The sequence below is a fragment of the Canis lupus genome, chromosome 8, assembly GCF_011100685.1.
Source record: "Canis lupus familiaris isolate Mischka breed German Shepherd chromosome 8, alternate assembly UU_Cfam_GSD_1.0, whole genome shotgun sequence".
Classification (NCBI taxonomy): domain Eukaryota; kingdom Metazoa; phylum Chordata; class Mammalia; order Carnivora; family Canidae; genus Canis; species Canis lupus.
This window is the reverse complement of record NC_049229.1, coordinates 76,204,669-76,215,806: the sequence shown is the minus strand read 5'-3', so window position 1 is coordinate 76,215,806 and position 11,138 is coordinate 76,204,669. Positions and strand designations below refer to the sequence as shown.

The window sequence follows — 11,138 nt, the reverse complement described above, 5'->3', positions numbered from 1 at the left end:
AATAAATTTATTTTTTATTGGTGTTCAATTTGCCAACATACAGAATAACACCCAGTGCTCATCCCATCAAGTGCCCACCTCAGTGCTAATGACGAGTCTTAATGACATAGAAGAAAGAGTGAGTGACATAGAATACAAGTTGATGGCAAGGAAGGAAGCTGAGAAAAAAAAGGGAAAACAAAAGACCATGAGGAAAGGTTAAGGGAAATAAATGATGTGGGTGCACACTCCTCACCACTTCTTGTCCTGAAGGCCCAGGAGCAGGTTCAGATGGAGGTTCTGGGCAGGTTTCCTGTAGGGCTCTATATCTTCTCCATGGAGCACATTCCCCCAGGGAGCCTCTATAGACTCAAGATTATGAGTTGACTACTTCAGTGTGTGATTTTAAAATTTGTTTCTTTATAAGAAACAGTTATTTCTATATTCACAGAGCACACAGTTGCTTACACTTCTTACACTTGTCACTAAATAGGAATAAATTACAAATATCTCCATGTTGAGGATGTCCAAAATAGGTTAACCTGTATAAGCACCTATAAAAAAATCGACGTAGAGAGAAACAATATGAAATATTGGAAAATGGTTAGTGATCTCAAGAAAGCAGCACAAATCATGAAATGATAATAGAAGATGCCTGAGGTACTACCCAGGGTCTCAGGTGGAACCTGTCTTCTCCCAAGGTCACCAGGTGGTACTGAAAGTCATGGGTACACTGTACACAGAGACCAGAAGCTTCTTTTTTTTTTTTTTTTTTTTTTTAGAAATATTCATTTATTCAACACATATTTATTAAGTGCTGGACTGAATTTTGCTTTTAATATCAACAGGTCATATAATCATTTGCTTGCGAGAGTTTTTTTTTTTTTTTCCTAAAACACTTTTTTTTTATTAGTGTTCAATTTACTAACATACAGAATAACACCCAGTGCCCGTCACCCATTCACTCCCACCCCCCGCCCTCCTCCCCTTCTACCACCCCTAGTTCGTTTCCCAGAGTTAGCAGTCTTTACGTTCTGTCTCCCTTTCTGATATTTCCCACACATTTCTTCTCCCTTCCCTTATTTTCCTTTCACTATTATTTATATTCCCCAAATGAATGAGAACATATAATGTTTGTCCTTCTCCGACTGACTTACTTCACTCAGCATAATACCCTCCAGTTCCATCCACGTTGAAGCAAATGGTGGGTATTTGTCATTTCTAATAGCTGAGTAATATTCCATTGTATACATAAACCACATCTTCTTTATCCATTCATCTTTCGTTGGACACCGAGGCTCCTTCCACAGTTTGGCTATCGTGGCCATTGCTGCTAGAAACATCGGGGTGCAGGTGTCCCGGCGTTTCATTGCATTTGTATCTTTGGGGTAAATCCCCAACAGTGCAATTGCTGGGTCGTAGGGCAGGTATATTTTTAACTGTTTGAGGAACCTCCACACAGTTTTCCAGAGTGGCTGCACCAGTTCACATTCCCACCAACAGTGTAAGAGGGTTCCCTTTTCTCCGCATCCTCTCCAACATTTGTGGTTTCCTGCCTTGTTAATTTTCCCCATTCTCACTGGTGTGAGGTGGTATCTCATTGTAGTTTTGATTTGTATTTCCCTGATGGCAAGTGATGCAGAGCATTTTCTCATATGCATGTTGGCCATGTCTATGTCTTCCTCTGTGAGATTTCTGTTCATGTCTTTTGCCCATTTCATGATTGGATTGTTTGTTTCTTTGGTGTTGAGTTTAATAAGTTCTTTATAGATCTTGGAAACTAGCCCTTTATCTGATATGTCATTTGCAAATATCTTCTCCCATTCTGTAGGTTGTCTTTGAGTTTTGTTGACTGTATCCTTTGCTGTGCAAAAGCTTCTTATCTTGATGAAGTCCCAATAGTTCATTTTTGCTTTTGTTTCTTTTGCCTTCGTGGATGTATCTTGCAAGAAGTTACTATGGCCGAGTTCAAAAAGGGTGTTGCCTGTGTTCTTCTCTAGGATTTTGATGGAATCTTGTCTCACATTTAGATCTTTCATCCATTTTGAGTTTATCTTTGTGTATGGTGAAAGAGAGTGGTCTAGTTTCATTCTTCTGCATGTGGATGTCCAATTTTCCCAGCACCATTTATTGAAGAGACTGTCATTCTTCCAATGGGTAGTCTTTCCTCCTTTATCGAATATTAGTTGCCCATAAAGTTCAGGGTCCACTTCTGGGTTCTCTATTCTGTTCCACTGATCTATGTGTCTGTTTTTGTGCCAGTACCACACTGTCTTGATGACCACAGCTTTGTAGTACAACCTGAAATCTGGCATTGTGATGCCCCCAGATATGGTTTTCTTTTTTAAAATTCCCCTGGCTATTCGGGGTCTTTTCTGATTCCACACAAATCTTAAAATAATTTGTTCTAACTTTCTGAAGAAAGTCCATGGTATTTTGATAGGGATTGCATTAAACGTGTATATTGCCCTGGGTAACATTGACATTTTCACAATATTAATTCTGCCAATCCATGAGCATGGAATATTTTTCCATCTCTTTGTGTCTTCCTCAATTTCTTTCAGAAGTGTTCTATAGTTTTGAGGGTATAGATCCTTTACATCTTTGGTGAGGTTTATTCCTAGGTATCTTATGCTTTTGGGTGCAATTGTAAATGGGATTGACTCCTTAATTTCTCTTTCTTCAGTCTCATTGTTAGTGTATAGAAATGCCACTGACTTCTGGGCATTGATTTTGTATCCTGCCACGCTACCGAATTGCTGTATGAGTTCTAGCAATCTTGGGGTGGAGACTTTTGGGTTTTCTATGTAGAGTATCATGTCATCGGCGAAGAGGGAGAGTTTGACTTCTTCTTTGCCAATTTGAATGCCTTTAATGTCTTTTTGTTGTCTGATTGCTGAGGCTAGGACTTCCAGTACTATGTTGAATAGCAGTGGTGAGAGTGGACATCCCTGTCTTGTTCCTGATCTTAGGGGAAAGGCTCCCAGTGCTTCCCCATTGAGAATGATATTTGCTGTGGGCTTTTAATAGATGGCTTTTAAGATGTCGAGGAATGTTCCCTCTATCCCTACACTCTGAAGAGTTTTGATCAGGAATGGATGCTGTATTTTGTCAAATGCTTTCTCTGCATCCAATGAGAGGATCATATGGTTCTTGGTTTTTCTCTTGCTGATATGATGAATCACATTGATTGTTTTACGGGTGTTGAACCAGCCTTGTGTCCCAGGGATAAATCCTACTTGGTCATGGTGAATAATTTTCTTAATGTACTGTTGGATCCTATTGGCCAGTATCTTGTTGAGAATTTTTGCATCCATGTTCATCAGGGATATTGGTCTGTAATTCTCCTTTTTGGCGGGGTCTTTGTCTGGCTTTGGAATTAAGGTGATGCTGGCTTCATAGAACGAATTTGGAAGTACTCCATCTCTTTCTATCTTTCCAAACAGCTTTAGGAGAATAGGTATGATTTCTTCTTTAAACGTTTGATAAAATTCTCCTGGGAAGCCATCTGGCCCTGGACTCTTGTGTCTTGGGAGGTTTTTGATGACTGCTTCAATTTCCTCCCTGGTTATTGGCCTGTTCAGGTTTTCTATTTCTTCCTGTTCCAGTTTTGGTAGTTTGTGGCTTTCCAGGAATGCGTCCATTTCTTCTAGATTGCCTAATTTATTGGCGTATAGCTGTTCATAATATGTTTTTAAAATCGTTTGTATTTCCTTGGTGTTGGTAGTGATCTCTCCTTTCTCATTCATGATTTTATTAATTTGAGTCTTCTCTCTCTTCTTTTTAATAAGGCTGGCTAATGGTTTATCTATCTTATTAATTCTTTCAAAGAACCAACTCCTGGTTCTGTTGATCTGTTCCACAGTTCTTCTGGTCTCGATTTCGTTGAGTTCTGCTCGAATCTTTATTAGCTCCCTTCTTCTCTTGGGTGTAGGATCTATTTGCTGTTTTTTCTCTAGCTCCTTTATGTGTAAGGTTAGCTTTTGTATTTGAGTTCTTTCCAGTTTTTGAATGGATGCTTGTATTGCGATGTATTTCCCCCTTAGGACTGCTTTTGCTGCATCCCAAAGATTTTGAACGGTTGTATCTTCATTCTCATTAGTTTCCATGAATCTTTTTAATTCTTCCTTAATTTCCTGGTTGACCCTTTTATCTTTTAGCAGGATGGTCCTTAACCTCCATGTGTTTGAGGTCCTTCCAAACTTCTTGTTGTGATTTAGTTCTAATTTCAAGGCATTATGGTCCGAGAATATGCAGGGGACAATCCCAATCTTTTGGTATCGGTTCAGACCCGATTTGTGACCCAATATGTGGTCTATTCTGGAGAAAGTTCCATGTGCGCTTGAGAAGAATGTGTATTCAGTTGAGTTTGGATGTAAAGTTCTGTAGATATCTGTGAAATCCATCTGGTCCAGTGTATCATTTAAAGCTCTCGTTTCTTTGGAGATGTTTTGCTTAGAAGACCTATCGAGTATAGAAAGAGCTAGATTGAAGTCACCAAGTATAAGTGTATTATTATCTAAGTATTTCTTCACTTTGGTTAATAATTGATTTATATATTTGGCAGCTCCCACATTCGGAGCATATATATTGAGGATTGTTAAGTCCTCTTGTTGAATAGATCCTTTAAGTATGATATAGTGTCCCTCTTCATCTCTCACTACAGTCTTTGGGGTAAATTTTAGTTTATCTGATATAAGGATGGCTACCCCTGCTTTCTTTTGAGGACCATTCGAATGGTAAATGGTTCTCCAACCTTTTATTTTCAGGCTGTAGGTGTCCTTCTGTCTAAAATGAGTCTCTTGTAGACAGCAAATAGATGGGTCCTGCTTTTTTATCCAGTCTGAAACCCTGCGCCTTTTGATGGGGTCATTAAGCCCGTTCACATTCAGAGTTACTATTGAGAGATATGAGTTTAGTGTCATCATGATATCTATTCAGTCTTTGTTTTTGTGGACTGTTCCACTGAACTTCTTCTTAAAGGGGAATTTTAAGAGGCCCCCTTAAAATTTCTTGCAGAGCTGGTTTGGAGGTCACATATTCTTTTAGTTGCTGCCTGTCTTGGAAGCTCTTTATCTCTCCTTCCATTTTGAATGAGAGCCTTGCTGGATAAAGTATTCTTGGTTGCATGTTCTTCTCATTTAGGACCCTGAATATATCCTGCCAGCCCTTTCTGGCCTGCCAGGTCTCTGTGGAGAGGTCTGCTGTTACCCTAATACTCCTCCCCATAAAAGTCAGGGATTTCTTGTCTCTTGCTGCTTTAAGGATCTTCTCTTTATCTTTGGAATTTGCAAGCTTCACAATTAAATGTCGAGGTGTTGAACGGTTTTTATTGATTTTAGGGGGGGATCTCTCTATTTCCTGGATCTGAATGCCTGTTTCCCTTCCCAGATTAGGAAAGTTTTCAGCTAGAATTTGTTCAAATACATATTCTGGCCCTCTGTCCCTTTCGGCGCCCTCGGGAACCCCAATTAAACGTAGGTTTTTCTTCCTCAGGCTGTCGTTTATTTCCCTTAATCTATCTTCATGGTCTTTTAATTGTTTGTCTCTTTTTTCCTCAGTTTCCCTCTTTGCTATCAACTTGTCTTCTAGGTCACTCACTCGTTCTTCCACCTCGTTAACCCTCGTCGTTAGGACTTCTAGTTTGGATTGCATCTCATTCAATTGATTTTTAATTTCTGCCTGATTAGCTCTAAATTCTGCAGTCATGAAGTCTCTTGAGTCCTTTATACTTTTTTCTAGAGCCACCAGTAGGTGTATAATAGTGCTTCTGAATTGGCTTTCTGACATTGAATTGTAATCCAGATTTTGTAACTCTGTGGGAGAGAGGGCTGTTTCTGATTCTTTCTTTTGAGGTGAGGTTTTCCTTCTAGTCATTTTGCTCAGTGCAGAGTGGCCAAAAGCAAGTTGTATTGGGAAAAAGAGAAAAAGAGAGGAGAGAAAGAAGGAAAGAAAAGAGAAAGAGAAAAAAAAAGGGAAGAAAAAGAAAAAAAAAACGAAAAAAAAAAGAAGAAAAAGAGAAAAAAAAAGAAAGGTGAAAAAAAGGGGGTGGGGGAAGGAAACAAATCAAAAAGCAAAACAAAACAAAAACAAAAACAAACAAACAAAAAAAGAACCACCGGGGAGTATCTTCTGATTCTGTGTACTTTAAGTGCCTTGGCTTCCCCTGGAAGTTGTCAGTCAGTCTAGCTGGTGTTCTGGGGGAGGGGCCTGTTGTGCTGATTTTCAGGTGTTAGCAGTTGGGGGAGCTGCTGTGCCCCTGCCTGGTGCAGGGCTCAGTGGGGGTTGTTTACTCCGTGAGGCCGCAGGAGGAACAGCCCCAGTGGCGGGGCAGCTCTGGAAACCTGGATTCAGCTCCGGCAAGAACTCGGTCTGCAGGGCCTGGAGGCTCCGGGCGGGGCCGCTGATGTGCTCAGCTGGGGCAGGACCGTCCTCGCTGTCCTGGGCCCTCCCGGCCTCTGCCTGTCCCGGGGGAGGCGGGATCCTGGGCTGTGTCCCGGCGCCCTGTGCTCCGGAGCCTGCGCTGTTGGATTCGCGCTCCCGGGCCGCGCAGCCCCCTCCGCGGAGCTGCCGCCCGAGCCCCTCCGAGCTGCTCCTGGAACCGCGCAGCCCCCTCTGCACGGAGCCTCTTCCTCTGCCCGAGCCCCTCCGAGCTGCTCCCGGGGCCGCGCAGCCCCCTCCGAGGAGCCGCCACCCGAGCCCCTTCAGCTGCTCCGGGTCCCGCGGGGTCCCGCCGTGCGCGATGCAGCCCTTAGGGAGCTCGGCGCACTCTCCTGGGCGCGCAGTTGCTGTTACTGTCCCGGGGAACCCGAGGGCATCCTCGCCCTCCTGGGTCCTGCTCCAACTCCCCGCGAGCCCCTTTCCGCCCGGGAAGGTCGGTGCAGCTCCTGCGTCTCCGGGACGGGGCTCTCCTGTCCTGGGGACACTCGCCCCGGCCTCAGCCCGGCTCCTCGCGGGGCCCCTCCCCCTTGGAGGCCTTTGTTCCTTTATTTCTTTTTCCCCGTCTTCCTACCTTGATAGATGCGCGAACTCTTCTCACTGTAGCATTCCAGCTGGTCTCTCTTTAAATCTCAGGCCGAATTCATAGATTTTCAGGATAATTTGAAGGTTTTCTAGGTAGTTTGGTGGAGACAGGTGATTTGGAGACCCTACTCTTCCGCCATCTTGCTCCTCCCGAGACCAGAAGCTTCTACTGGATCCATGTTTATCCCCAGGATGAGGAGCTGGATTGGAGAACCTTCCATCTGCAGGGAATAACTAATTGACCAGTCAGGTGCTGATATCAGTTCCCTCTGTGTGACCTCTACCATGCCCATGTTGGAACCTAATGACATTGAAATTGGGAAGGAGGTGGAGCCTTAGGGGAACACTTAGGGAAGGAAGGTGAAGCCTCAGGATAGGACCCTATCAAAACACCACCAACACTTTTCTAAGGAATGGAACAAGCCTAAAATTTGTAAATAAACAGAAAAGATTCTGAGTGAGCAAAAGAATGTTGAAACAAAAAACAAATAAGGGCAGCCCGGGTGGCTCAGCGTTTTAGCACTGCCTTTTTGTCCAGGGCTCGATCCTGCAGACATGGGAACAAGTCCCATATCAGGCTCCCTATATGGTGCCTGCTGCTCCCTCTGCCTGAGTCTCTACCACTATCTCTGTATCCCTGTGTCTCTCATGAGTAAATAAATAAAAACTTAGAAAAAACAATGCAAAAGTCAGGACAAACGTATGGTCTCATTCATTTGGGGAATATAAATAATAGTGAAAGGGAATAGAAGGGAAGGGAGAAGAAATGTGTAGAAAATATCAGAAATGGAGGTAGAAAATGGAAGACTCCTAACTCTGGGAAACGAACTAGGGGTGGTGGAAGGGGATGTGGAGGGGGGAGGGCATGAATGGGTGACGGGCACTGAAGGGGGCACTTGACGGGATGAGCACTGGGTGTTATTCTGTATGTTGGCAAATTGAACACCAATAAAAATAAATTTATTATTTAAAAATACTGCAATAAACATAGGATGCATGTAAAAAAAGAATAGAACAGACAATGCATCCTGAAGACAAGAGGAAAATGCTTTCTGCCCCAGACTGGAGGACCTACCAGTAAAAGTAGCAAGAAAACTACATTAAAAAAAAGAAAAAGTGGTAACCTGGAAAGAGAATAATTAGTTTTCCTATGACAATGTCTTAATAGAGTCAATGAGTAAAAATGTCCCATAAAACCTGGAAGAAATAACTCATGAGCTCAGCAAAAGAATCAGTATATAAAATCAGCAAATAAAATAAAGATATATTCCTACAAAATAAATAAAAATTACATGTACAAAATTAACAAAATAATCCGATTTCCACGAGCACCAAAAATAAATATTTAGGATTACAATTTATTAACAGGATGAAAATTCTCCAGAAAATGACCTATACTGATGTGTCTTTTGAAATGAACCAAGAAATTAAAAAATAACTGTCATTAGAACTTCATATAGTCAGAGAGCCATCTACACAAATTGCTATAGAATTGTGGTGCAACACTTGTGTTGGCTTTAAATACACGAATGTAAGTCTGTAGCTAGTTATTTGGTCAGAGGACATGCAAATAGGGCTCTCCCTTCACTGATTAAACCAGCCCAGTCCGACCCTGCAGCTGGGAGAGGAGCCCCAGCCCCAGGATCCCCAGGTGACCCGATTCAGTGATCAGGACACAACACAGACAAATTACCATGGAGTCTGTGCTCGGCTGGGTTTTCCTTGTCGCTATTTTACAAGGTAATTCATAGAGAACCAGAGACCTTGAGTCTGTGAGTGAAAGTGAGTGAGCAAAACAGGGGATGTGAGACAGTTGTTTGACCAGGATGTCTTGTGTCTGCAGGTGTCCAGGGTGAGGTGCAGCTGGTGGAGTCTGGGGGAGACCTGGCGAAGCCTGGGGGGTCCCTGAGACTCTCCTGTGTGGCCTCTGGATTCACCTTCAGTAGCTACAGCATGAGCTGGGTCGGCCAGGCTCCTTGGAAGGGGCTGCAGTGGGTCGCAGCTATTAGCTATGATGGAAGTAGCACATACTACACTGACGCTGTGAAGGGCCGATTCACCATCTCCAGAGACAACGCCAGGAACACAGTGTATCTGCAGATGAACAGCCTGAGAGCCGAGGACACGGCTGTGTATTACTGTGCGAAGGACACAGTGAGGTGAACTCAGTGTGAGCCCTGACACAAACCTCCCTGTAGAATGGGTTCAGGACCACCAGGGGGTGCACACTCCTCACCACTTGTGTCTTGAAGGCCCAGGAGCAGTTTCAGATTGAAGTTATGGGCAGGTTTCCTGTCAGGGATGGGGCTTCCTCTCCATGGAGCAGTTTCCCCCCGGGAGCCCCTCTGAACACTTGATTATGTGTTTACCTATTTAGTCTCTTTCTTAGAGACCTAGAATTCAACTATAGAACTTGCACTTACTTGTACTTAAATTCTCCTGACCCGAAATTTTAATCAATTACAAATAACTCAATTCACATCATCTTAACCTTTTAATGAGTTCTAGTGGTGATCACTGTGGATCACAGGACCCCAAGCTAACATGCTGTCTTGCACATTGCGGTATAGCAGAAACCCCAGTCAACACAAGAGTAAAGAGACATTCTACAAAAATGTTAATAACAGCCTGGGAGTGAGAGAGATTTCCTGCATGACATCATGACATGGTAGGGATGTGGACTCAGAGGTCATTCACACAAACGCACACACACACACACACACACAAACACACTATCACAAGAGTATAACCATTCATCATCTTCACCTTCATGTCTGATGAGTGCCAGGCAGGCCTCTCATCAGGTCATAAATGCCTGGATGGTGCTGGGGAAGGACACTGGCTCTGGGTGTGTGTTGTGGGTCAGTGGTGGGACGGGGTCCTGCTCCAGGAGGCGCTTGTGTGGAGTTAGTGTCCCAACTTCATCAAAAGAGGGAACTCCTGGGTTACTGTTTGATTTCTTATCCATTGGGTGCAGGAGAAGAATGAGCAAGGAATGTCAGGGAGGTAACAGGCAGTAAAGACTGGACATGGTGTGAGGAATCATTTCACTAAACAAGCATCAAACTGGAAGGAAAAAAGAGAATCATGGTCATTCTCAGTAGACAGATGTCTGAATCATAGGGAAAGGAGATGAATAATATATGGAAGCACACGAAACTTTAAATAATAATACAAATCGGCCAAGATCCTACTCAGGTCTCAAATGGAAGCTGTCCTCTCCCCAAGGTCACAATCTGGTTCTGAAGGTCATGTATACACTATGTGCTCAGAGACCAGAAGCTTCTACTGGATCAATGAGGAACCTCAGTGTTAGGAGGTGGATTGGAGAACCTTCCACCTGCAGGGAATAACTCATGGATCCTTCTGGTGCTGACGTCAGTTCAGATTCTGATCCAGGAAATAGAGAGACCCCCCTAAAATCAATAAAAACCATTCAAAACCTCGAAATTTAATAGTGAAACTTGCAAATTTCAAAGATAAAGAGAAGATCCTTAAAGCAGCAAGACACAAGAAATCCTTGAATTTTATGTGGAGGATATTAGGGTATGAGCAGACCTCTCCACAGTGACCTGGTGGCCAGAAAGGCCTGACAGGATATATTCAGGGTCCTAAATGAGAAGAACATGCAACCAAGAATACTTTATCCAGCAAGGCTCTCATTCAAAATGGAAGGAGAGATAAAGAGCTTCCAAGACAGGCAGGAACTGAAAGAATATGTGACCTCCAAACCAGCTCTGCAAGAAATTTTAAAGGGGAATATTAAAATTCACTTTTAAGAAGGATTTCAGTGGAATAATCCACAAAACAAGGACTGAATAGATATCATGATGACACTAAACTCATATCTGTTAATAGTAACACTGAACGTGAACGGGCTTAATGACCCCATCAAAAGGCGCAGGGTTTCAGACTGGATAAAAAAGCTGAACCCATCTATTTGCTGTCTACATGAGACTCATTTTAGACAGAAGGACACCTACAACCTGAAAATAAAAGGTTGGAGAACCATTTACCATTCAAATGGTCCTCAAAAGAAAGCAGGGGTATATCTTATACCAGATAAACTAAAATTTACCCCGAAGACTGTAGTGAGAGATGAAGAGGGACACTATATCATACTTAAAGGATCTATC

The 11,138-nt window shown here is 43.0% G+C and overlaps 1 gene segment (V, D, J or C); it reads left to right on the top strand.

Moving 5' to 3' along the window:
- The first annotated feature begins 8,606 nt into the window (after positions 1-8,606).
- On the top strand, positions 8,607-9,165 carry LOC119869010. The segment is given in 2 exon segments: positions 8,607-8,742; positions 8,846-9,165. Coding segments are annotated over 2 exon segments (366 nt in total).
- Positions 9,166-11,138: the final 1,973 nt, after the last annotated feature.